This window comes from Parasteatoda tepidariorum, chromosome 7 (assembly GCF_982258835.1).
Source record: "Parasteatoda tepidariorum strain Cologne lab strain chromosome 7, Ptep-v5.0, whole genome shotgun sequence".
Taxonomy (NCBI): Eukaryota; Metazoa; Arthropoda; class Arachnida; order Araneae; family Theridiidae; genus Parasteatoda; species Parasteatoda tepidariorum.
The window spans coordinates 72,383,288-72,411,083 of NC_141761.1; the positions used below are offsets into that span (position 1 = coordinate 72,383,288).

At 28.6% G+C, this 27,796-nt stretch overlaps 2 protein-coding genes across 3 annotated transcripts; one reads left to right on the plus strand and one right to left on the minus strand.

Annotated features, from left to right (window-relative positions):
- Positions 1 to 861: 861 nt before the first annotated feature.
- Positions 862 to 27,750, minus strand: LOC107455623 (uncharacterized). Its single transcript, XM_016073252.4, has 7 exons — positions 27,619 to 27,750; positions 22,369 to 22,522; positions 10,588 to 10,794; positions 9,302 to 9,568; positions 7,774 to 7,890; positions 2,491 to 2,874; positions 862 to 1,251 (listed from the first exon to the last, which is right to left on the minus strand). Exons 1-7 carry the CDS (start codon positions 27,661 to 27,663, stop codon positions 1,154 to 1,156), a joined length of 1,272 nt encoding a protein of 423 aa, XP_015928738.1. The 5' UTR covers positions 27,664 to 27,750; the 3' UTR covers positions 862 to 1,153.
- Positions 11,975 to 18,905, plus strand: SC35 (SR family splicing factor SC35). Of its 2 annotated transcripts, XR_001585610.4 has the most exons (4): positions 11,975 to 12,671; positions 13,261 to 13,344; positions 17,477 to 17,768; positions 18,150 to 18,905. XR_001585610.4 is itself a non-coding variant. In XM_016073253.4 (3 exons), exons 1-3 carry the CDS (start codon positions 12,295 to 12,297, stop codon positions 17,697 to 17,699), a joined length of 684 nt encoding a protein of 227 aa, XP_015928739.1. In that variant the 5' UTR covers positions 11,975 to 12,294; the 3' UTR covers positions 17,700 to 18,905. The 2 variants fall into 2 exon arrangements, 1 of the variants encoding a protein (XP_015928739.1); XM_016073253.4 differs by having other exon boundaries at positions 17,477 to 18,905.
- Positions 27,751 to 27,796: the final 46 nt, after the last annotated feature.

The following is a 27,796-nucleotide window of genomic DNA, read 5'->3' on the forward strand; positions in this document are numbered from 1 at the left end:
ATGCCTTAGGTTCGCTAAACTTTTTTTTTCTTCAAATAACTAAGAATTTACAAAATTGCGATTAGGAAAGTTGTGTTTCTGAAGTCAATTAAAATAAGATCTTAATCAAAAAATGTTTTATTTGTAAAAATCAATTGTAAACATATAAAGTGATTTTTTAATGAATACTTGTTTAAATAATACAACATTTACAGTATACTCTAAAAAACTTGTATAATGTTTCAGAACATTTAAAATATTTTTCTTAAATACATGGGGCAAATATATGTAATTAGTTACAACATATATTTTTTGGTATAATTAAGTTTCTCAAATAAATATGGCAATTAAACTTTACTAAGTGTTTTAAAAAAATTATGTTGAAAATTCCTTTAATCATTTTTTTCCCAACATATCAGAGGGTTTAGTATATTTCTAATATGTAGCAAATTGTGTTTATAAAGCAGTTTTTACCATCCTTTACATAAATTTTAAACACCTGAACAAGTTTATGCAGAATGTTCTCTGTAATATATTAAATTAAAATTGAATAGGTTGGGAGAAACTAGCTGTATGGGAAAGTAGCTATGAGAAATAAAATAAAGAAAATTCTACTCAAATACCCAGAGAGTTATATATATTTAAAATATATTTATTCTTATGGCCTAAAACTTCTTCCTTTTCATTATTTTAAAGCTTATAATTTAAATTTTATTTGTTATTTTAAATCTTCATAAAAAATGAATTTTCGTAAAAATATTCTTGCCCTAATACTCAGAGGTTTAATATATTTAAAATAGACATATTCTCTTGCTCTAAGACTTCTTTCTTTACTTTATTTAAGAAATTTTAAATTTTGCTTTTTTTTTTAAATTTTGTCATCAATAAAAAAGTGTACTTTAAAGAATAGTTTTTAAAAGTTGTACCATTAAAGAGAAAATTGGTGTATTTTCAATGTTTTTTTTTTTTTTTTTGTACCTTTTTAGAAAAGAATATACAAACATTTTCATTATGTAAACTCAAATTTCTTCCTTTCAATATTGAAAAGTGAATCTAGTTTTGCTGCATCTTCTTTGAAGACTCTTTCTAGCCACTTGAGCCACCAATTCATGACATAGATTTAAAAATTTGATTGCTTGCAGATTTTAATTTATAACTTCAAAGTTGTGTTTTTTTATTTACATGGATTTTGACGATAGGTGAAATGAAAGCCTCTTGCATTGCGAACTCCATTAGAGACAAATCTCACTAGGAATGGCCCAGGTGTAGAATCTAGAAATAAAAGTAAATGTACAATAATGGAGAAAAAAAAGCATGTATCAAGCATAGATGAAAATAAGCATGCTGTTTCATTCGTCATAAACAAGTATTGCCATCATTAGTATCAAGACACATAATTTAAAATCTAATATTATAGAACTTCTGGGATTAGCACTGATGATAGTACTTGCTACAGACATGAAATTCTTTTTTGGATTCATAATTTTCTACTTTTTTATATCTATATATTTTTCAACATTTTGCCATTTAACATAATATGTATTAGGCTGTTAAAAGATAACCACACTGCCAAAAAGTTTCTACCAAACACACTACAAATTTTTTTAAAAGTATTCAAATGAAACCTAAAATTCATTGATTGATAAAAAGTGATTGAGATCAATTTCTGAGAACTTGGATTTTTCAATGTGCTATGCAATAAGGGGATTATTCATTAAGTAATTTTGTTGAGTTATAAGTCTGATTCCTATTGCCAGTTTTACAGTCTCTTTCAGATTTATATCATGTACTAGTTTTATTTTTGTCTAGTAGTATAATCTTATTGAATTAAAACTTAAATGTTACTAATATTCTATTATTTTCAAAATAATTTGATCGTTTTTTTTTTTTCAAATTCTATATTTTCTAACTTGTTCACCTTTTAGTGGTATAATGCATCAACCATATTTTCAGTAAAAGTTTAAAATTCTTACTGTGAATGCTTATTATGTAGTATATTAAAATTGATATTTTTCATTCATGAAGTAGTATTTAAATTTAAATATTGTTAGTTAATAAATTTTTTGCTCATAAACTAGTTTTCTACCTTTTTTTTCAAATGCAATATTTTAATTTTGCATGTTTTTTTCTATTTTTTGCATTCTTATTCTTGTTTAAAATAAAGGCTCCCTATTTTTAGTTTGTGTTTATTACATTTCTTTCTTTTTTATCAATTCGAATTGAAAGATAGCTCTTCCTTTTTATAGTAAATATCTTTTTTAAATAAATATAGTATATAGTCCTTATATAGTTTATAAACTTTAAAAAACTGTGAAGTTGAAACTTAATAATTTAACTTTTAATTATTATTCCGAAATGCAAATATCAGAATCATTAGTATTAAAACATGTAATAAACTTGTGATTATAAATTAATTACATATTTTATATTTTTTATAGTGTATTTCATATTGATCTATATATAGTATTAATTTAACTGTGTGTGTCTTTGTGAGAGAAAATATTTTTATACCTGTGAGTATGTAGGTAGACGTCACATTGACTTGATTAGCTATTGGTCGGTTGGCTGGTCCTGTACTTGCAACTCTACCAGAACAAACTCTTATACCAGTAAAAAGAACATAATCATCATGGCATTCAGCTGCCACTGGACCTGTCAATGCTGTTGCTGTGGCACTTGTTGTCCCTGGCAGTGCACCAACTGCAAAGGGAGCCACATTCCTTCCTTCTGCGGATAACTGATAAGTGATGGAACAAAAACCTGGTTCTTTTCTGATGCAGATAACGTAATCCATATTATTTGGATATCCTAGACCCAACAGACTTGTTTCATCATAATTGAAGCTTTTAATTGAACCTCTTGTTCCTCTGTGGTATTGAAGGCAGTGTGGAGGTGCTAAAATAAATAAAAAGTTAGTGATTGTGTAGACACTTTAAGTTACACATTCTCTGCAGTGTTTTCACTACAGCGCGAGAACGCGAGAATCTCGCGTATTTTTTTCTTTTCTCGCATTAAAAAATTATTAGCGCGAGAAGATCGAGTAATTCGCACTCTATTAATCAATTTCAAAATGAGCGAATTTTGGAAAAAAATTCGTCTTCTGCCATTTTGAATAAAATCCGTTTCACTTTTCTTCCTTGATCTTTCATTATTTTCAACATGGATCCATGTTATCTAGCTTCCCTACCAGTATTGTTCAGAACCGGTGCGAACCTTAGAGGAGATATTAGGGTAGAGAGAGTCAGTCTATTGTTTGGGCTCGGAAAACTTGTTCAAAGATGGGGGTTACCTTTTTGGCGAAAAATTCATAGCTGGCGGTCGCATCGTACAGGAATATTTTTAAGAGTACCTAAGGATTTTTCTCTCTTTTTTTATTTTTATTTCGAATGCTTTCCCAATTTTATTCGCGATTGTAAGAAATAAGTTTTCTAATAAAAATACATTATAATATGTGCGCTACATTTAATTATTTGCTTTTAATTGCTCAATCATAAAAAGCTAATAACATATTAGTTAAGCATGATTTTACCAAACAATGAAATAAAAATAATGATTTTTTGAATCGAAGATACATTTGAAAGTATGTAAAATATAAAGAAACAATTGCAAATGATTATATGTATTAATTATTTTTGTCAAAAGCTCATAAGAGATAAGAATCTTTGTCTATCAAATGAATCCGCAGTAAAATGCTTAGAGCATAACACACTATTATTGGATGCCGTGAATTTTTCTCTGTGGACATTTACTTCCCATATTTTTCGTTTTATCTCATCTTTAGGAAATCTATGTATAAACAGTTAGCTATTAATAATGGGTGGTTTTAAAATTATTATTAGACAAATAAAATAATAAAGAAACATGCTGAAAAATACATAACAATTTTTTTTTAATTAAATTAAAGTTGAAACTATTAACTGAAATGATTTGAAAAAATCTCATAATACACTACACATTTAGTATCTGATTTTTAAAATGCAGAATATGTGTGAATAAAAAATTAGCAATTTTATATTTGAGTTAAATAATTATGAAAATTGTTACTAAAAAACAAAGTAATTTGAAAGAAAATGTGCGTCTTCTATTAGTACAAAGAAGAATTATTAGTTCAGGTTCGATGGGTCAGCTTGTCCATGAAGTAAAGGCGGGCTGTACGCAATGCTAACCACATTGCCACTATTATGACTGTTGATCATTAAATTGTGCTAGCTTAACCTTCATGACTTTCAGGCACTCAACAGGCTATTGTGGGAATGCTTTACTTTAAGAATTGTTAATACTTTACTTATCTTTGATTTTTTCTTAATTTTTATAATAAAAATATTTAGTTAAATTTTTAAAACATATTTCCCTAACATTTATACATACTTTACAATGAAAGCCTTTTATAATTAATTTTAATCAATGCATAATTTTTCTTATTTGGATTACATATAATAATTAAAAAAATTTAACAGGACAACTAAAATGGCAATTTTTAATTTATATATATATATATATATATATATATATATATATATATATATATATATATATATATATATATATAAAAAGCAAAATATTTTGTTTCATTTTTAAAGTAAATATTAATATTTTTACATGCTGCACAACTTGGAATTCTAGTTTGCCTGCCATGTGATAATAATTTATTTCAACCAATGCATACAATTAAAATTTTACTGAGTTAGCATAACATAATAAAAGAATTAAAATTAAAACAACAAATTTTGGTTTTGTTATTTGTCACTTTATTTTATGTAAAAAAAAGTATTACGAAATTCCATATAAGAACATACTATCTACCTGTTTGAAATATTGATAGTTCTCGACTTAATTAACATTTTGTATTAAAAAAATTAATTAATGTTCAAAAAAAGAATTATTCACTTTTTACTTTTAGAAATCAAAATAAAATACGCATAATAATAATAAATAGCTACTCCTTTGACAATTCTATAACAATTATTTAATAATAGGACCTATTATCATTAATATAACCTAGTTAATATTTTCTTGAATAAGAAATGTACAGTAATAAATATAAAACTTTCTACATAAATATGAATATCCAAACAATTTTTCCTATATAATAAAAAAAATATTCTTGGACTTATAAATTTTATTTAAAAACGTAATTTTAAAAAGATAATTTTATTTTTGATCCGAAAAATTATTTTTTACATGAAATGTACTTTCATATCTTTTTAAGTCTGTACAACTGAAATATATAATTAAATTCGCTTGAAATTATTAAAAAAAATTATTTTAACGCATCATTATAAGTTACAGAGCGAAAATAAAATGCGATTTGCTTGTAAACATTGGCGTGAAAAAAATGCGCCAAATTCGATGCGCGTGCTCATCAAAAAAGGAGTAAAAATATCCGAATATTTATATCAATATGAAATTTAATTGTAATGAAAATGCCTATAAATGTTAACTGCATTTTAATCTATTAATTTAAATAAAAATATAAAAAAATAATAGCTATTTTGCTAGTTAAAAACCAATTAAATTCATTTCATAACCTAACGTGCGAACATAAAAATTGCAAATAAATGATTATAAGTGAATATAAAAAAATAAAAATCTTATTTGTGAGATGTAAAATGTCCTCCTTTAATGAATTTTTCGTCACACCCGTATGCACAGCAGTATACTACCATTTTTTAAAAATTTTATAGTTCAAAACGCAGCTCATCAATCCACCTCCATAGTAAAAGACTAGGGATAGGGTTTACTGGAGGGAAAGTCGTCCAGGAATCACGTGACGATGTTCTTTGCAAGGAGGGATGGGGGACTGGTGCTCCCTACATCTCCTCTAAGCTCCCTACCTAAATTACTCCTCTAAGGTGCGAACCAGAACACAATCCCCCCCACGAATGACGGAACACCTTTCAGAACACATTTTTCTGCAATCACGTGTTCACGGAAGGTAAGATTTCTTCATGTAAGACGTTAAAAAATTTTTCAATGCTACAAATTTACTAAGTGATTCCGAATTGTTCAGCATATGTGGCAAGGTTATTTAGCCCTCAAAACCGAATTAAGACAAAATATCGTATACAAATGACTGATAAACATTTGAGCAACCTAATGAGAAAACCTGATGAAAAAGTAGATATAGAGCGTTTTCCATATGATGATGCAGCAAAAATATTCAATGCTTTAAAAATTGGAAAATGTTAAAAATGTATTATAATTTAAGAAATATTTTTTTTCCAAGTCTATTTGCGTTTTTTTAATTTTTAGAAATCTCACTTAACTTTTTGAGATCTCACCCTGTTTTTGAGAAAGGGTGAAAAATTCTCTCTCATTTTTTTTCTGTAATGAAAACACTGCTCTGTATTATGTAATTAAAATGTATTTCAAAAATTTTTTTTTTTCAAATGCTATTTTTCAAGATGATAGATATTTTAGTAATTTTGATAGTTAGCTGTCTAGGCTTAACCACCCTCCTGAAAAAACTGAACAACTAGTTGTAAACTCTCTAAAAAGACCTTCCAAAATGTGTCCCTTTATCTTACTAATTTTAAATTCTCTAACAGGCATTTGTTTTGTTGGAAAATTAAAATTGTAAGTTTTTCCAGCCTAAGTTGCCCATTACTGTGAATATTCATACCTTCACACACCCACTTTATTTTTCCATTTAAATTATCTTATATTTTTTATCTGTTTCTAAACGTGTTACAAACGTCTAAACATTTATTTGAAAATTAAACAATACAATGATACAACTATAACAGCCTTCAGTCAAGATATAGGTTTTAATAAATATTATTAGATCATTAGAGATAAAAATGTAATCTCTCTAAGTGCGCTATTTAAGTATGTAAGTGCGCTCGCCTTTCTATGAATTGAACTAAGTTTGAATCCCAGCAACGGCTGGTCGTTGCAAGCCGGGTGCGGAATTTGAATCCATCAGCCATCGCTGGGATTCGATCCCGGTTCACCTCATTGAAAAGCGAGCGCACTGAAAATACATTTTTATCTCTAATGATCTAATAATATTTATAAAAAAATAAAACATATCTTGACTGAAGGCTGTTACAGTTGTATCGTTGTACTGTTTAATTTTCAAATAAATGGGATACACGTTTAAAATCATTTGGCTAGTCGATTCGAGTTCCACACCCGGCTTGCAAGGATCACATTACTCACGTAAAATATCCTCAGGAGTAGACGGATCATGGATTAGAGTCCCCTTGCCGTCAGATTAACCCAGGGAGATTTTTGTGGTATTTCTCTCAATGTACCGCAATTGCAGGTTAGATACATTAAAAAAAGTCCTCCACGAAGGCAAAATTTCTCACAATACTTGATCTAGGAGCTCCCTTGTCTTCTAGATTAGGGTCAAAATTACAAGTCTACGGCGTTGAACATTGGTAAGAAAAAAAACTGAAAATTGTGTCGGCTGTTCAACGACGGTTATAAAATAAAAGAAAATAGGTCATACGTGAATTTGAACTACTTATTCGCATTTGAAACAAAATTAAAACTGTTTTGAATAAAATATCCATTAGCGTAAAATACACTTTCATTTAGTACTTTTTCTAGGATTAGTATTTACTATTTTGATATGAATATCACAAAAATGATAATTTTATTGGTCTTCCTTTGGCAAAAAAATTGAGATTAGAAGTTTGTTGTAAAAACTGGAACAAAAGGTGTAGGTTTGTTTCATTGGTTTTCTTAAAAGAAAATTTTTTTACGTAACATTCGTAAGAAAAAAAATCAGAAAATTGACAAAAATTTATTGAAACTGAGTAAAATATTGTATATGAAATATCTTACCTGCTTCTCTGCTTGCACATCTTACTTGAGTAGCTTTAATGTTGAATTTTCTTCCATAAGTTCCTACCATTGTCACATGCAAACTAATTGCTCCGGAGTCTTCAACATCTACATAATCTATCAATAAAAAAGTTAAGTTTAAAACATGGCCTTTGTAAATTTCATTGATTATGTGTGCTGTGAATTTAAAGAATGTAACGTGATATTCGATATTTAATTTAGAAAATGTCAGAGTAAAATGAAGTTTTTTCGGAACTACGAAAAGTCAAAAGTATTTATTGATTCGTAGATAGAACAATAAGACCACATGGTTAAACATGAACAATTCTTATGTCCTAAAAAACATTAAGTGTAGAAAAAGTTGGCTTTAACAGAAGCTGGAGCAAAAATGGAAAATATTTCGTGATGGTATTATTTTTGTATTCTTTGTTACATGTATTTATTTAATTCAGAATTAATAAAGCAGTTCCCGTTGTAATGTAATTTGTTAATGAAATGATCATATTACTATATGATTTATAACAATGATCATAATTCGAACATATTTTATAGATTATTGAATTTCGTTTTATATAATTTTTATTTTTCATTTGCCTTTTGATAGTTATTAATTCATAAGTGAAATGCTGCAAGTATTAAATTCTTCAGTCCTTCTAATTTCTTTTCGAGAAAGTTGTCAAAAAAAGTTAGTTTTTTTAGTATGAAAAACTTGAAAAAAATTGAGCGTAGAACCGTTTTTTTTTTTTTTTTTTTTTTTTTTTTTTTTTTTTGCTATGGAACCCTAAATGATTGTCCTTCTTTTGGCGAAACCACGAGACGCGATGCATTGCATTAGCAATTGTAAACATATTAATATCGATAGATCATTAATTATTTAGGAAGTACGTAATGATCTAAATTTTATTAATTAGTTTGAATGAAGGGTGTAATTCATGGCGTTTTATCAATATTAATCTTTAAATTGGGTTTTGTGTCAGACAATTGAATTCACAGGTCTAAAGCGACATCTAGTCTAGAACTTCATTTGATTTTAGAGTAAGCATAAACTAAAACTTAATGAGCATATTATGATTTCCGTTAAAGTGTAAACAAACAAGGATAGAAATAAACGATGAGAATGGTAAAACGTTGAGAAACATATTTCTGCAATGTTGAATTTAGTTATTTTTATTTGACAAGAAATACTGATGCTTTTTTTCAAAAATGCATATCCTTTTCATTATATTGTTATTATAAAAAAAAACATTGCTTTGAATTTTCATAAAAATAACAGAAATATTAATTAATGTAGGATTATTAATTGGATGTAAATTTAATTGCTGATTTCAAAAATCATAAATGATTAAAAAGAAGTTCTAACTTTTGGAGCCCCTGTGACCATTCCACGGTACCCCAGAGTTTTACAGAGCACCATTTGGGAACTGCTGGCTTAGACCATAAATAAATAAAAAATTTCTCGCAGATTAATAGGAAAAGTATAAAAATGTATTATTTAACTCTCTGCATCCATCTATCCAATTATACTTACAATGCTGCCCACTGTTTAGTCCACATATTTTTGGAATAAGATTGTTTTCATTTTGACCAGTGATCACGAGCATGTCTTGTGAGCAGTTTCCTTCAATAGGACGAGCAAGATCGAAATCTAGGAATTCTAGTTTGATTTGGCAGATGGCTTCAGAATGTTTAATGATACGCATCTTGCATGTTCCTTCTTCTTCGTATGGTTCTGGAAAACTTGGACTGCGGAAATAAGAGACCACCTCACTTGTAGATCCACCACATACTACATCAACTGAAAGTAAATGATCGTCTGATAAAGAATAGAAATCTTGGGCAAGATATATTTTATTTTTATAAAATATATTCGTAAAATCATAGTAATAAAGTAAAAGCTAATCTTAAACAAATTTTTAACGTATGTGATTAAAATAGAAAGGGTGAAAAAAGTTATCTGTGGTTTTCTGCGAGTAAATATTATGGTAATATTTTAAAATTTGCTCAAATATACTTAATAGCTTGAAAATGGCGATATCTAAACATCTATAATTTAGTACAGTTTTAGAATATAACAAATGTTTTTTTTTTTATAAATTGTTGTGTGTACTTTAATTTTGAATATGTTAGAACCACTAATTAATATGCTTGTGATGCGTAATATTTTGGAAATAACTCGTTCTCTACATTTTTTTTCCGTGAATAATCCAGAAATAGGCCAATTAATCATTAAAAATGTATTACATTTTTTAAAAAAATGCTATCATTAAATTTAATATTACATGTGCAATTGAACTCGCCTATCTTTAACCTGTTTTTCTTTAAAAGCTCTATATTTCTAAAGCTCCCTAAATTTACAGTCTTATTTCAATATATTTTCCCTGTTTACCTAAAAAAAAGTGTTCCTTAAAAATCACTACGTCTTGAATTACAGTCTTTTTAACTGACCGTTTTGTTACAAAGTAAACGTTTTTTCGCTGAGCAAATAGAGAAAGTTTTTAATTGACCATTTCTTAAAACCTCAATTACTCAGAACATTTCATCTCGCTTTTTGTCGTTTTCTTCTTCTTTTTTTTCTTCTTTTCTTTTGCGAGATTTGAGCTAAGTTAGACTGTACTAGAAAAAGAAATGAAATGTGTCCTTGTTGTGAAGTAAAATTCATGTAACTTTTCAAATTATTTGAAGAAATTCATTGCAAACTTAAATGCATAAAGATTTTTCATTTATACTTATATCAGTAGTTTCTAAAAACTTTTAAAAATTCTACTCTCCAGCTTGCTATCTAGAATTGATCAATTTATTTGCCCTAGTACTTACAAATACAACAAACACCTTCTTGAGGACATCTGCCCATGGGTGTTCCTCCTGATACTACACAATCTGTTGTATCATAACATGTCCCTTGCCTGGAATCGGCTGCCTCACATGCATTGGAAACATCCGGACTTTGTTGATCACCACTTATTGGTCTTCTCAAAGAACTAAAATAGTAAGTTGCTGCTACGACGGGTTGAGATAATAGAGCTGTCAAAGATTTAAAAAAAAAATGTTGAGTTATTTTGTCAGTTAAATTTAAATAACAATTAACATTTTAAATTATAAGTAATACCATTTTATAATACAAGATAATAATATATAAATAATAGTACAAGATTTTTATTCTACAATTTTTTTCCCTTTATAATTTGAGTTATACGAAGCATAGTCGATTATTGGCGTGGGAAACAGGGTACCAATATGTCCTCCTCAATCATAGGCGTATGCATGAGGCGTACCTCAAGGTTTGTCATGGCCCACCCTAATGCGTTTCAATACAAAAAAATTTTCTTTTTTAGCTTTCATGGTTTAAAATATATTCACAAAATGTATAAAAATATGATACAAAGATTAATTAACTGATCTACATTTTCATAATTTGCATTATCTCTTTATTATTATTATTATTGATTTACTTTTCTTGTTGTTGAAGTTTTTAAGTTACTCTATAGCAATAGATACAATGTGTATTCCATTTACTGTATTATGGCCGAAACAGGTCTTCATAACAGTTTCTCCACCTAAATTATCATTATAGGAAAATAAATATTTAAAAATCATTATCTGTTTATTCCATTGTAATTTTCTTTTGAGAAAAATATGTAATTGGATAATAAAAGAGTTGTGAGCATATGGATAAATGAGAAATGCGTGAACTGCTTTATGAATTCTATATTTAACCTTTATTTTAACAATTTGTAGCTTTTTAATCATTTGATTTAATTATAATTGGGATATTATAAATTAATTATAAAAAAAATAATGAGTTCCCGATCATTTTATGCTGTAATTTTGCACAAAACGAGGTCGTTTGTTTATTCTTATCTATCTTTTAAAAATTATTTTAAAGAATTTAAGCTGCTTATCTCTCTCATTTGATAGTTTAAAATTTTAGAAATTTAAAATTAGTAAAAAGAAACGGGATACGTTCATGACTGTTTCGTGTAGTACAATTTTACGCAAAACAAGATTTTATTTTATTTAATTATTATTAATATTGTACTGTAAGTGTAAGTGCAACTGTAAGTGAAATTTCTTCAAAAATATCCTCGTGTGACCGTATTACCGTTTTTTACTTAAACTTGCCCTCTGATCAGCGCTCAAGCTGGCCTTGGGTACCGTTTTCAGTGTTTGCGAAAAATTTTATAATGCGAATTCAGTGATGTGAGTGAAAGACATTTTTCCTCGCGAAAACTCACGATCGGTTCTCCCTGACACGCCAGTTTTTCGCTAAATATATTTATCCAATCAGGGTCTCAATCTCCCTTGACTGTGATCAGAGTTGCGTGAATTGTATGCAGTGAGAATGACTATACGAATATTCTTTTTTTTTTTTTTTTTTTTTTTTTTTACAGAAATTGAAAAAAGCTTGGCAACTCAACCCGCCTTGATCGTTATGCTTCCTCCTTCGCCATTTCGTTTGAATTAATGTGGTTTAAATTTAATTAAATTTGTTATTAAACTGTGACTCTTCAATTAAAATCCAAGATGAGTTACTCAAGAGGTGCCCCTAATATTGATGGAATGACTTCTTTAAAGGTGGATAACTTAACGTACCGCACTACACCTGAAGATTTAAAACGAGTTTTTGAAAAGTACGGCGATGTTGGAGATGTTTATATTCCAAGACATCCATATACCAGAGAGAGCAGAGGGTTTGCTTTTGTTCGCTTTTACGATAATCGAGATGCAGAAGACGCTATGGATTCTTTGGATGGCTATATCTTAGATGGACGTGAATTGAGAGTTCAAATGGCTAGATATGGTCGACCTGGTGATCCTAGGCGAGGTTCAAGATCAAGACGCCGGCGTTCCCGCTCCAGATCACGTAGCAGAAGCCGACGACGATCTCGCTCCAGATCTAGGTAGCAATTCTAATTATATATTGAATAGTAAAATTTGAATCTTAATTTCAAAAGTTCTCTATTCTTTGTTCATTTATTGTTTTTCTCGATTTCCAGACAATCATTCTGAATAGGTTCTTTCATCAACTAACTACTTATAACGTCTTGGTTTTTAAATTCTTATAAATTTTTATTTTGTTTCAATAAAATAACTAAGCGTATAATTCTTTCAATGATTATTATTTTCTGTCTTTCGAAACTGAAAGTGTTATGTTCATAATTACCTTTATAAGGGCTAATTACCTTTAAAAGGGCTTATCTAAAGGGGCTATTTGCAATGTGTACGTAATAATCATAAGGGCGACAAAAGATTATTATATTTACAGAAAATTTAAAAATGTCATTCTTTTTCATTTTCAGTCTCTAATTTTATTTATTAGTATAGTTTGAAATATAATTTTACATGTTATTTCTCTTAATTATTTGTTTGGATAAAACCTTTATATTCAATGAAAAGGAATCACTCTAAAGAATATTTTTGTAATTAATTATGTATAAATGTTTTTGTCGGCCTAAGGTTTCCTTTTAAAAAAATAATTTATTTTTATAGGAGGTCCAGATCAAGATCACGATCAAGACGTCATCGTAGTCGCTCTAGAAGTCGTTCTGGTAGTCGTCATCGTCGAGATGAGAGGTAAGTTTATTCTTTCTTTTTCCCGTGCAAATGCTAATGTCGAGCTTAACTTAATTCTCTTTTCTAATGTTTTTTTAAACAAGCGATTGTCTTTTTTTTCTTTTGTTGTCAGATACTAAAATCCATAAGATGTATTAGCGAAAAAATTTAAAAGAAAATCAGTTAGAGCAAGTGTTAAGTCAGGGGTCTGTCCAGGGTAAATTTACTGCCGTTAAGCGGTAGTTTCACAAATTCAATTTTAGGAAAAACGGTAGTTTCACAAAATACTTTTAACATATTTTTGAAAATATTTACTTATTTTACCAGATTTTTGTGTTGATTTTTTAATATAATTTTTAAATTTCACAAATTATGTCTAAATTTTCACAAAATAGGTACCTCTAAAAAAAACCTAGACAGACCCCTGTAAGTATTTTGTAAGATCAGAATAAGGCGTAACTGTAAAATTTATGTGGAATTTGTTATTGGTTGCAAAAATCGAGGAATCTGATATAATTAGATATAAAAAGTTTTTTGTTTCGTATTTTCTTAGTTAGTTAGTATAAAATGTTGGCATGTGGAACTTTCTTGAGTACTGTGTCAACAAAATTAGGAAAAAGAACAAAAAATGTTCTTAAACAATATGAAATAATATATTTGCTATAAGAAGAAAGTGTATACTTTTTCTTTAATGATCCTTATAGCATAGAAATTTATAAAATGCCATTTCCATATATAGTGTTTTGTCATCAATAGCAGAGAAACCGATAGATTTTGAATAGATGTGAATAAATTAAAATGTATATGAGATGAGAATAAATCGATGAAAATAGAGAATATTTAATTAAATGTTGAAAATAGATGAGGATAAATTAAAATGTAGGAGTTCTTATGTTACAAGGGCTTGTGACAGGGATGTACCGAATATTCAGTTATTGAAATTGACTGAATAGCAACATTTTTTAGAATAAAAATCATCAATAAATATTTATGTAGAAGTAAGTTTAGTCATTGAAAGATAATCATAACTTAGATATATTATTGGTATATCTTATACCAATGAAACATGCAGGGGAAAAAACTTTAATAGTAATGTTTAAGACAATTATATATAAAGATAATTAAAAATATTTAAGATTCTGAAAACTTACACTAAAGTTGTAAAGTTGAAAAAAAGAAATAAAAAAAATCCTATTAATTCTTAAAACAAAACTTTAATGCTTAAATGTTAGTTACAGAAGCAAAATAGAAAAAGTGAAAGTGTGAATTTTTTTGAAGCTAGGCATTTCATTTTTTCAATTTCCGTATTTTCAAGAAAAAGTGATGATTAAAGTCTTATAGAAACCCTCTTAACTACTGCCTCCTAATAAAAGTTACTTTTAAAAAAGGAAAAGGCTTGATAGAAACCAAAACTAAATATTATGTATTTTTACGTAAGAGATATTACTGACAAAAATGTGAAATTAATATCAACCAGAGTAAAACAAATATCGCAATGTATTGTTAAATGTTAATATGTTCTGACAATACATCACTTATTTATATTTTGGCACTTATCAGCAGACATAGATAAAATAAGAAAATTTCTGTGAACTCAAAATTTCTATTAAAAAACTTTCGGCCCATATTAATTAACTCTTATGACTTGTATTGTCCCTTTTGTTGCCGCTTTATTTTGTCAAAATTAATTTTAAAATCAAATTTTTTTTTTCATTTTTTTATAAAACTATATTGATTTACACCACAGGGGTGAATTTGGCAAAAAGCTGAAATGCTTAAAACAGAAATCCAAGAATGTTATGTGCAAAAACACTTTTTACATAATAGAAAAATATCTGAAATATGAGCAAGAAAAAAGTGTATATAGGAAGTATTTATCTACAGAATGTTATTAACATTTTAATAAAAATATTGGTGCGAGATTTTATTAATTTATTTAAATTGTGTGATTAAGAATCTCAATGTGTGATTTTTAAATATACGAATCTTGCGAATGCGAATCTCAGCATTTAATTTAAAAATCAGGTGATTACAAAATCTGTTTGATTTGAAATTTTGTTGTGAATCTTCAGTATTTTAAAAACTGAGGGTTGGGGTCGGCAGATAATCAGATATGATGTTGACATTTTATCATGATTAACTTCAGTGAAAAATTTATTTTCAGACATGGAAACTATTAAAAAATTTTAACTTCTATTTAATTTCTTATTATTATAGGCATAAGATTCTTCCGACTTGGAATTTCCGACTGTTAAATTGAAGAAATGCTTTGTTGAATGTGTATTTTTTTTAACATTTCAAATTTTTTTTTTGTTTTACTTCAGAGATACACAACCACTTTTAGGTAGCTAATTGATCTTTTCCTCCTTTGCATTTCCTTCCTTTTAAATTACAAAGCAAATTATGGTGAATTTATCAAAACAAAAAAAAATGTAGCTTAAAATTTTCTTGTCTGAAAGGTAACATTTATTTAGAAAAAGAAATTTGTTATTAATACATTATTAGATAAATGTTATGATTATTGTTGGAATTTGAAATTGTTTTGTAATTTATCTTATAACTTATGGATTTTTTTCTTTTTTTTTAGTTGATTCGTACAAATTCATAAGCAATTACATTTCATTGAAACGCTGAACCCATTGCACAAATCGAAATTAATAAAAGATTTTGATACTTAAAGAATGACTGTGAACAAGATCAGTGCCTACAGAGAGCATGACAGAGTTCCTGTTAGGAGCATTTTGCTACTTTTTCGATGCTCCCTCGTATCAAAGAGAACAAAGAACACTTGAAATCGTCAGGGAATTTTAATTTGACTCTAAAATGTGGGGAATAGTCAGGTTAATTTGCAATTTATTAAAATTAAAGAGAAAAGAAAAATTGGAAAATGTCTACATCATATAAAAATGTCACATTTTAGTAGAACTTTTGTTTCCTTCCTCATTCGATTATATTTTTTACATACAAAATCTGATATTTAATGCAAGAAATAAACAAGGCCACTTTGAGTATTGGAAGGGCACTTACCACCATTAAATTTATCAAAATCTGTAATAGATTATGTAACAACTGAATTTGATCCTTGATTTTTAAATTACTTTTTTATGCTAATTTTTGTGTATACTTAGCAAAGTAATTTTCACTCATTATAAAAATAATAGAAAACTTTTACACTTTTGAAAATTAATTAAGCTAAAAGACAATCTTTGCATAGATTTTCTTCAAAAAAAAAGTCAACTAAAAAAATGGATTTATTGATAAACAACTCTAGAGCTTTTTTATAGGAAAACCACATTTAACAGTGCATATTTATATAAATAGTATTTATTTAAAATAAAATAAATAATTGTAAAATTTAAATAACTAAAGAACTTCTTAATATGCGGAGCCCCCAAGTAAAAAATGTGAATTATTTACCTCTGGGTGCGAATATCCTGCGGATTTTAACTGTAACTAGACAACTTTAAAAAATCTTACAAAAAATGAAGGAGAGACATGAAAAATTTGTTTCATTATTATAAATAACTAAATAAATCAGAAGTAGAATTTTCATTAGAACACGTGTTTAAAAAAAAGAACTTTTTCCTGAAAATGAATCCTGGTCCTGAATGCCAGCTTGATTTTACAAAAAAGAAAAGGTGGGTGCATTTATTGGGGTCAAAAGAAAGATGGGCAGGTCGCCCTTCTAAAAATGATTAGGGAGAACACTGACATTACAAATAAGGAAATCAGTTTTCCAATGGAAAATTACATGACCTAGATAAAATATGGTATAAATTTTCTTTGAAGTCTTCCTGATATACCTGGATAAGTTAGCAATTTTTTTTTTTTTTTTTTTTTTTAAATTTAGTGGGGACCATGTTTTCTTGTATAATTTTAAATATATGTTGGATAGTTAGGGGCCAAATTATCAAACTTTGTGGGCAATTTTCGGCCCATCAGTCTTAGGTTTTGCACTACTCTTGTTTAATTTTATTCTCTTTAATTATAATTTATAATATGAAGCTTGACAGTTTGTCAGACTTTTTGTTCTTTTCCTACATTCATGCTTGTTATGTAAAATAATTTATCTAGTAAATGTATCTAACATATAGTATTAGGTTATGGTATTTGTTTATTACTGGACATGATTTAATTACATATATTTTTTCAGATCTAGATCTGATAGTGCTGGGAAAAAGAAGAGAGATAGTAAGTCCAAAAGCCGATCTAGGAGCATAAGTAGAGATAAAAATGGTGAAAGGGAAAGAAGTTTAAGTCGAAGCAAGTCTCGAAGTAGAAGCAGAAGTGCAAGCCTTGATAAAGAAGTCAAGAATGATATTGACTTGAGAGATGGAAGCCGAAGTCGATCTCACAGCATTGAAGCTGAAATTTAAGCTCCATTAGTAACCACAAGAATTCATCTGTCATCTTCTAAAATGTGAAAGTGCAGCCCTTTTTTAAAGGTTATAATTTTTTTTTATATGTACTTTTTTGGCATGAACTATCACTCCAAAAGTGTTAAAACTTTATAATTAGTTCATACATATTATTTGATATTCATGCATAATGGTTCATTTAATTTAACTACTTCGCAGCTTCGAGTAAATGTGCTAAAGGATTGATAGGTATGTTTAAAATTAAAATTGCCTGCTAATATGAATCATGTTAAAAAAAATTTTCTTGTTACTTTGTATGAAGTGTATTATGATTAAGTATTTTTTGAATAAAAGTAATGTTTTTAAATTTTGATCGTTTATCCAATATTAAATTTATGGTGGAATTTGTGTTTGTGATATAATTTAAACTGCTTGATCTGACAATTTTTGTATTGTCTGTAACCACAGGCGCAGTAGTATGCTGTAATTGGTGAGCTGTGGCAGTCACATGGTGCTGATCCTGTGGTGTGCTGTCCTGATCCTGGTCCGGTTGCTGATTAAATTCCGGGTTCCAGCGTAGCAGTTGTTCCGGGGAATATGTGGCCGAAAGTTTACCTTTCTTTCTCTTTTTGAAAATTTAACTCAAAATTTGAATGAGTTGGAACCCCATTAAATTTAAATTTTAGCCTGAAATATTTGAAGCTATTGCTTTTCAGAAAATAACAGCATGACTTGGCTGGTTTAAATAAGTGAAAATATTTCAAACATAAAGAACTTGAAATAATTTCACTGTTACCGAGATCCCGAATGTATTACGCCAAATGGTAAAGTGTGATTTTTCTTTACAATCTTTTGTTTTAAGCACTTATATCTGAGACCTTATGCAAGTACAGCTAATGTGGGTTATTTGTAAGGTATGTAATTGCCTTACAAATATCCTAACAATTTCAGTTTAAGTAAATTTAGAAAATGACTGCTTTCCTTCAACCAATGTCATGTCATAAACATTAAAGTATTTGTTCCAACGTTATTTAGGAATTAAACAAAGCAATACCACATTATTTGTCCTTGCATCATGTCAAAGATTTAATAAAAGTTGTTTGTTTAATTGCTAGATTCATTTTCAGGTCGAAGCAGAAAAGTTCAGTTTGTGAAGTAGTAATTTTGTAGATTGATGTCTGATTTATTAGAAAAATAAAAATTTATCAACTGTCATGAAATAAATTGTGGTAGTGTTCATTTATCATAACTAAAAAAATTACTGCATATCATACACACTATTAAATTTTTTCTTCAATATGTTACATAGTTAAAGTTTGTAAATAAAGCTCGAAACAAAAAATTTTTTTTTATAGTTTTTTTTCATTAAATGTGTAAATCTAATAGACTGTTTTGGTTCAAACTTTTATACACTTAAAACTGTCTTTATTGACTATTCTTTCTGGTCCAATAAGTCACATGATAAAGAAAAAAGATCCATATATCTGTAATCTATAAATTGTCAATTTTGCTTAAAAATCTAGGAAGTGTTTTAGTATTTTTTTTTGTTATGTAATCCTCTTGTATTATTTTTGTTTTAGTTATTTTCCAAAATGAAGGCTTGAAACTAAGAAGTGTCTATATGAAATAATAGTGCCTGTTAAAAACAATCGTGCAATATAATGGGAGAACTACATTTTTATCAAACCTGAATGTATATAAATTCTTTTTCAAGGCTCGTTCAATAGACTATTTTAGAGCATGAACCTTTTTAAATTGCATTTTTATGAAAACAAAAATCATTCATGGGCTTTTAGTCAGTTCCTGTGATATAATATAATATTCGTGGGTATAAATAAGAAAAACTTAACGTGCGCAAAATTTTTATCCAATGTGATTTTACAATACATAGGATAAAAAATTTTCCCTCTATCATGGAAAAAAAACTTTTTTTTCCCCATCAGAACGTTTGGACTCCTGCCTTTTATTTTAGCTTGTAGAAGATATTTTATTTTCCTGCTATTGGGACAATCCTTACAAGAACAGCTCTTGCCCCGTAAATAGGTCTTCACTAACTAAAAAGCGAATTATTATAAGGGTGTGCTCATTCTGCCTTGAAGATTTATAATTTACATAATATTGAAAAAACACTCCTTCAATATTTGCACTTATTATAAAAAAAATACTGAATTCTATATCTTAATAAAATGTTTTTTTTTTTACTACACAAAAATACCGGATACATTTGTAAAAAATGTTTTAATAATTGTACACTTTATTGTAAAATGTTTTATAATATGCGTTAATTTATTAAAATAATAAGCACAATTAAAAGCTATTTTAATTTATATAGTACTAAAAAATATTTCTATTTCAATATTTTATAATTTTTCTTTACTACATGAAAAATACTGGATACATCTAAAAATATTTCAATTATTGAAAAATGCGCAAAGTGATCTATAATAATATTGAAATAAGTAAGGAAAAACAGCTATTTTAATAATGATCTTTCTTGTTTAAAAATTGTAAAAAATACATTCTTCCTGTTAAAAAATAAGTACAATTTCATTATAGTTTTGTTTTAATACGGTTGTAATTTTTATGATCTATTACGGTCATAATTAACCTTTTGCCGTCGCTTGGCTTTTTCTGCCACTAATTCTTGAATATCTACGAAAAATTACTGAAGAAAGGCTTAAATGTGGTAATATTTTTTGAAATATTTAACCTAGCGACACTCAACAGTTTACAATCAAAAGCTACTAAAACTGTTTACTTGTAAAATTATAAGTATTTTTTATCCTTAATGGAAAAAGTTTTTAGTGATCACGCATTTACAGATTTTTCATATTCTTTCGAAGGCTTCTCAAAACTACTTTCCTTCAATCAATGTATTGTTAGGAATAATAATGAAATCAAAGTGATAAATATTTGATTTCACAGTAAGCTCAATTTATGTTACTTTGGGTGTCATTAGAAAACTTTTTTGGGTAGTATAAGGGAAAAACAAGCAAAAAAATTTATTTTCTTAAAAGAGAAATTTTGAACACCATTCATTCCAAGATCTTCCCATTGGTATCATAAATCAGAAGTAATTATATTCCGTGGTTTATCGCATCATTCTTCTGGATCTAAAAACTAGAAGCAGGGCCTGTCATTTTCCCGCGAATCTCAAGACCATTGTTTTGCGGACTTCCGCGAATTAAAAGCTTATCCGGCGAAATTTGAAAACTTTTGCTAAATCCGATTAACGAGACGTTCACATACATGCGATTTTTCCACAAATTTCTTTTGGTATGGAGGAGTTTTCGTTTACGCCGAAATCGGCTAATATCACGATTCTTATTCATGTGATTTAATATCAAAGATTTTCATATTTAGCTGATTTAAAAGTTGCGATTTAAAAATTGTAAATTGCGATTCTTATTTACGGGATTTGAAAATCTAATATCGCAATTTATATTCACGGAAGTTTTAAATCCAATGTCGCCATTCGTATTCACGCGATTTAAAAATTGTACATTGCGATTCTTATTTACGGGATTTAAAAATCTAGTATCGCAATTTATATTCACGGAAGTCTAAAATCCAATGTCGCCATTCGTATTCACTCGATTTAAAAATTGTACATTGTGACTCTTATTTACGGGATTTAAAAATCTAATATCGCAATTTATATTCACGGAAGTTTAAAATCCAATGTCGCCATTCGTATTCACGCGGTTGTAATATCTAACATCAACTTTCGTATTTATACGTGATTTAAAAACTATGCATTCATGTTTACGCGCTCTGAAAATCATACATCGCAAAACTTATTGACGGGATTTAGAAATATATTTGCGCAATTTAAAAAAAAATCCATATAGCGATTCTTGTATGAAGTAATTTTTTCTTGAATTAGTTACTATAAAGGTGCAATATTCTTCATTAATTTAACTATAAATGCTACTTCAAAAAATTATGTTAAATATGAAACATGATTGGAATTTAAATGGATATCGATTTTTTGCTATTGAAATTTTCAGGGTTTTTCACAATTTGTGTCACAATCACCCCTGATTATTTATATTCTGGTCATTAAAAAAATTAAATTTTAGTGATTTACTTTTTAGTTAATTCGCTTGAATGTGTGTTCTTAATGAATGGTAATTCTTGCTTGAATCTACTTTGTTCTAATCACATTATTTCCCCGATATTACAATGGGTTAATTTGCTCTCTCATATAGGTTACTTAAAGGAAATAATTGAAATGTAACTGAGGAAATTTTTTTTTACATATTTACTATGTCATAATATTTTTGCATTTTAATTATTTACTTTTCTTGCACAAATAGTACAGTTAAAAGTTGACGGTGTGCAGCCAACACAAAAACATACAAATTTCCAAAACTATGCAAACTCTTAAAATTAAATTCTTCTATTTTCTTAAAATTTAAAATTCCCTCCTCGTTCTTTAATTGTGACTCAAAAAATAAATTAAACATTTTTTCCGACCTTTTGTACGCAGCTGCCGTGGTCGTTCGAATCTAAGAATTTCCCATTAAGTGTAATTTATAACTTTCTGTATTGTTTCTCAAATAGTATATGCTCTCAAATTAGTTATTTAATGTATGAAAACTGATGAGTATGTTAGTTTTAATTCATTACTAAACTTACTCATTTGAATTTGATTGCATGGATTAAAAAAATAATTATTACTTACACATGGGAGACATTTGTATGGAATCACCAGATTCATCTTGATATACTATTTGTTTGTCTTTGATCAAGTTGATAGCTTTTGCTCCATTTAGGGATCTAACAGAACTCTCGACCAATATTGTTGTGACATAGTGCAGAAATATGTATACTAGAACCTGCAAAATAATTAAAATAAAGGTTGAGAGATGATTGTGCTCCGGAAAAAAATCCGGATTTTTCGCTAACCGCAATTCGGAAGTTTCCGGAAATCATCGATCACATTTATGTATAAAAATTCTTGTATATTTTATTTAAAAATATTAGAACTAGAATTTATACTTGGCATTTCTTTCGTTTGTAAATATATTTTCTGGTAGAGTAATGAATGTGATTAGTGATAAAAGTGAACTTATACATAATTAGTCATTTAAATTATGCTGCATATAATTTATTTAGAATGTCATGTTTTGAAAATATCAATGATTTAAATTTATCAAAACATAAATTTTTTGAAATGCGTCATTAATTATCTTGCTCAAGAAATTTTCAGGATTTTTGAGTTGAGCACATAATCACCCCTGAAGGTTCAAATGAATCATAGGCAGTTGGCTTGGTTTTTATTTATTTATTTCTTCTGTAACAATTGCACCAAATGCTGTGGTTATTTTTGCGGTTTCACTGAAGAATAAGAACTAGATTTATTTGAACGGAAAAAAAAAATTCTGCTAGAAAATAGGAAAATTTTCTGTCATTTCCCTTTGATTCGTGTTATCACACTTCAGAAGATAGTAAAGAACTTTCAGATGATCTGATTAGTAGCTGTGTTCACAGTGGTAGAAACTATGAGTTGGATATCGCTCTGCCTCTATACTTGTTAGTAAAAAGAGAAATAAGAAAAAGCTTATATACCCTTGAAGCTGCAACTAATTGGGTGTTAAAAAAATAAGCCAGAAAAAAAAAAAAAAAAAAAAACGCGGTAGCCATGAGTGAAAAAAAGTTCGAAGTGTTTTGTTTCATCACGTTTTTTTTTAAAATTCTCGGCCATCGTGATTTTTCTAATTTTGTTTTCCACTTTTATTTATCGTTGCAGGCCCGCAGTGGACTGATCGTTAAGACACGGTTCCCAGCAGATCACCGAAGTCAATCATCACTGGCTACGGTCAGTGTGCTGGTGGGTGACCACTTGGATCAGCCTGCGTAGGGACCGAGGGTGTGCGGTATTGGTCCTCGTTAAACTGTTCTACCATAAAGTGCTCGACTTCGCTTGCAGGTCGTCGGGCTACCGAAGTGGGGGTGCCATCCCCTCCGCAGAGGATCAAAATTGTGATGGCATGTCTTCGGATCATCCTCAGGGATGTTTCCCAGACCGTCACCAGTAGCCCATTGTGCAGTTCTAGTGCGACGTAAATGAACAACAACAACAATTTATCGTTTGTAACTTAACGTTTTTTGTTACAATCAATTTTGTTCCTTCATTTACGCCTGCGAGTCATCAGAATAGGTGATTTTTGAGAGCTCCTAACATCTTCGCTCTTAATTACCATTTTCGATATTTTGAAGCGAAATGAAGATTTTAAACCATCTAACTGAATGGGCAGTTGAAAATTATTTATTTAGTGAACCTCTAACTATTTATATCATTAAGAAAAGAACTTCAACCTGTTCAGAAAGTTTTACATTAAGACAAATATTTTCACAATAAAATGTATATAAGAAAGTAAGCTTTTTGTTATTTAAAAAATATAAAAGGAAATTAACACTGAATTTTGATTTATTCAAGAGCATAGAAATTTAATAAAAACTCTGGCAAAAGTGAGTAAGATGCAATAGTGATTTTTTTAAAAATAATGATTGATTTTTAGTTATTGTACATTGATTCGTGCTGAGGTTTTAAAGTGACTAATAATCATGTGAGCTTTTGTGTTACAATTACAGAGAAGTGCTTGTTTGGTATTCATTTGCAAACGCTGTGGTTATTCGTATAATGTTGGAATTACAAAGTCTAATTTTCTGTATCTCATTTTAGGACTTCAGTTTAGAAAAACACATCGCGAATGATATCTTCCATTGCTAATAATCTTATTGGCTTTCATATGCAAGATTTTTAAAATAGTGTTCAGATAAATTTAATAATTTTTTTTTTAAAAATGACTTAAAATAACCATGAACCATTATTCTTCCGTTTTTCATGCTGGTACGACGCTTCACAAGATTTCTAGTTATAGTGAAATATAGAATTTTTTTTTCTTACTTTGAGAAGTGCTGGTACATTCTGATAAAGTTTAGCAAAATGATTTTAAAAATTCTTGGTAAGAAACCGACTATTTATGCCGCTATTTAAACTGCAACAATGTTTTCCCCCCCTTCACTTTAAAGAACTAAAACAGAAGTTCACAAGAATGTGTAGTTTCATACTACAAGATCCGGATGCGACTAAACTGCACCAATCTCAATGTAAAATCAACGAAAATAATTTATCAAGTTCTATAAGTCTTCCTCAAACAATATTTTAATGCTATGGATGTACAGGTTTGCTTTAATTGTAATGCTTTCTCATAATTTGTGTGTGCGATTTTTTTTCTTACCAAGTATAAATCTAACATAAACAAAACATAAAACCTTTAACAGATTTTGTCGATCATTATGCAGTATTTGCACTTGCGCTCTGTTTTTATAAGATTCGCTTTTAAGTGTACTTCTCATTACAACTTCAAATTCTTTTTAGAACAAAATGTTTTGTCTGAATGATTCTGTTCTTTTTCTGTGTGCGGTTTCCTGTAGTCTTGCCATATATCGAAATATAAAGAAAAATATTAGGTAAATATTTGAGTTGACTAAAAATTATATGCAAAAATGCTTGATGACTGTATCGTAGTCGAAACCTAGCACAGGCGCCAATTTTGTCGATGACAAACAAGTAATTGTTGAAGTAATGGAGTTTCGAGCTACCTTAGCTTTGTAAGTAATGAATTTAGTAGGAAGAAGCTGAAAAGAAAAGTTTGGTGATTTGTATTTGTTTTTTTTTTCCATATTGATAATTAAATAAAATTTCTTGGTTTACTTAAGCAATGTTATGTTATTTTTCAGATAATATAGTATCTGTGAATATATTTAGGTATAAAATTAATCTTAAATTCACCTCGTAAATGAATGAAAACTGGTAATTTTATTTTAAAATGAGCAATTATTCAATTCTCGACAAAAATGAATAATAAAAAAAAGTTTTCTCATCAGGGATCACAAATTAATATTTAATCCAGGAAAAAACCAAAAATGCTATTGAAATCAGACAAACCACAATCGAGGAAGGCAGTTGTACGAGAGGAAAAAACTTGTTTGTTTGACAGAGGAAACAAAAATAAGTGAAAATATAAATATTAGACAGACCTTTATGTTATGGCTCAAATTAAACGCGTTTCAATTTCTTCTATACCCGCCTTCTTTAATTGTGATTTCTCAGATTTCAATGGCTCTTTGGTTTTCCACACATCGTGTGTTTTAATTTGTTTTACAAAGTTGGGTTGACTCACTTGTGCAAATTATAAATCGTTCAGTCAAAATTTTGACGACTTCTGAATAGCGAAGGTACTCGCCTCTTTTGGAGTTTCAGGCCTGATAAAAATATAAGTTTCAGTCGTTTTATGATCGTTATAAATAGAATTTATCGCTTAAAATAAATTTGTCAGCTACCGAAACTCTGACAACTTTCCGACTATCAAGGGTTCTCAAATTTCTATTGCAGCTCTGTGTTTAATGACATTTTTCAGTCATTTTCGGATCATTGCAAATGTAATTTATGTCACCATTTTATCGCTAAATGTAATTTCACCAATCGAAATTTCGTCAACTTTTTGACTTGTTAAAATGCTCGAATTTCAAATGGAGCTCTGAGCCTGATGCCAATATAAGTTATAATTGTTTCCTATAAATGGCGTTAGTAATATTTATGACCAATATAAATTTTTGTCCAATTTTTGATCTAAATGCACTAACATACAAAAGTAAAAAGAAGCAATGACAAAATAAAATAAAAAAATGCAAAAACTATGTTTTTTGAAAAATTTGCAGAAAAGATTTTTTTTTCTGATACTATTTTATTTGATAACCGTTGTTGAACAACCGACTCAATTTTGGGTCTGCGACTACTAATGGTCAACTCCGTAGGCTTGTAATTTTGAACCCAATCCAAAAGATAATGGTACTCCTGGATCAAGTATTGGAGGATTTTTGCCTTCGTGGAGAACTTTTTGGTGGAACTAACCCGTGATTGCGTTACATGGAGAGAAAAACCTTCCACGGTTAGCCTGACGTCAAGGGGACTATAATCCATGATCAGTTTACCACTGAGGATATTTTACGTCAGCACTGTGGTCGGTGCGAGCCGGGTGCCGAATTCGTATTTCTGTCTTATAGTAAGCGAAAAACATGGGCAAATCAGTTTTCTAATAAGTTTCTGTAAGATGGCCATCCCTTCTCTCGAAGTCTTTAGAAGTGATGCACCGTATTTAAAGCAGATAAAATAAATTATTTTTTCATTCGTAGTCTATATGAAATACGCAGTTTTTAAAATTTTTAATTTAATTATATTATTGGAGTAATGAAATTGTAATCTAAAGTTCAGTAAAAACAACAGTTTTTACGTTTCAAAAAGCAATTTCTTGTATAAAAAATATGAGAACTTAAAATTTTTTGGTTTCTAAGTATCTAGACCCAAATTCTATTAAAATAATCGTTTTTAAATTTCAAAAGCAGATTATGCATTCTATGTTTGATATGGTAACAATATTTCGGTTGTTTACTTTTGTAATAAAAAGCATTTGAATTAGCAGTAGAATTTATCATTTTCCTTTAATTAAAAATAATTTATAATACGTATTTTAATTAAGACCATTTTGTTCTTTATTGGTAAATTTAATGGGGAAGCGTATTAAATATATGTTAAACTTAAGCCGAAAAATAAACCTATTTTAAGTTAAGGCGCATTATATAATTTATAATAAATAAATACAACGTTTTCTGGCCAATTAGATAATTTTTCACTTATTTTAAAATTTCTCAAAAGTAATGAAAAATGCAATACTTTTATAAAATATTTTTTTAACTCCTTCATTCATTCACTGTCCTTCATAACTGCAAAAAAAATAAATAATACTTCCTTAAATAAAATGGTCAGAAATTTACAGAAAACTCTATCGAATTTATAGTGATTATATGTGTGGTAAAATTCAGAAATTGCCTCTATCTAAAGTAGATCCAAACAAAACTAACTTACCTTGTAATTGGCAGTAAACCTTAAGTCAAATATTTTTGTCCACATGGTTATGATGGTTTAATCCACGTTATTATTAGTTAGTTGAATATCAGAAGAGACTATCCGGCTATGGAATTATGTAGTATTCTGTCGATATGTTTGGCAGGTGAGAGGAGTTTTAAGAGACCCGAGAGATTAA

What these genes read in the sequence shown, in the direction of transcription:
- SC35 (XM_016073253.4), top strand. Translation starts at nt 12,295, where the DNA reads ATGAGTTACTCAAGAGGTGCCCCTAATATTGATGGAATGACTTCTTTA. An exon ending in CGATCTCGCTCCAGATCTAG is followed by an intron (nt 12,672 to 13,260) that starts GTAGCAATTCTA and finishes TTATTTTTATAG; the next exon opens with GAGGTCCAGATCAAGATCAC. An exon ending in CGTCATCGTCGAGATGAGAG is followed by an intron (nt 13,345 to 17,476) that starts GTAAGTTTATTC and finishes ATATTTTTTCAG; the next exon opens with ATCTAGATCTGATAGTGCTG.
- LOC107455623 (XM_016073252.4), bottom strand. Translation starts at nt 27,663, where the DNA reads ATGTGGACAAAAATATTTGACTTAAGGTTTACTGCCAATTACAAG. An exon ending in GGTTTACTGCCAATTACAAG is followed by an intron (nt 22,523 to 27,618) that starts GTAAGTTAGTTT and finishes ATTATTTTGCAG; the next exon opens with GTTCTAGTATACATATTTCT. An exon ending in ACTAAACAGTGGGCAGCATT is followed by an intron (nt 7,891 to 9,301) that starts GTAAGTATAATT and finishes TTTTATTGATAG; the next exon opens with ATTATGTAGATGTTGAAGAC.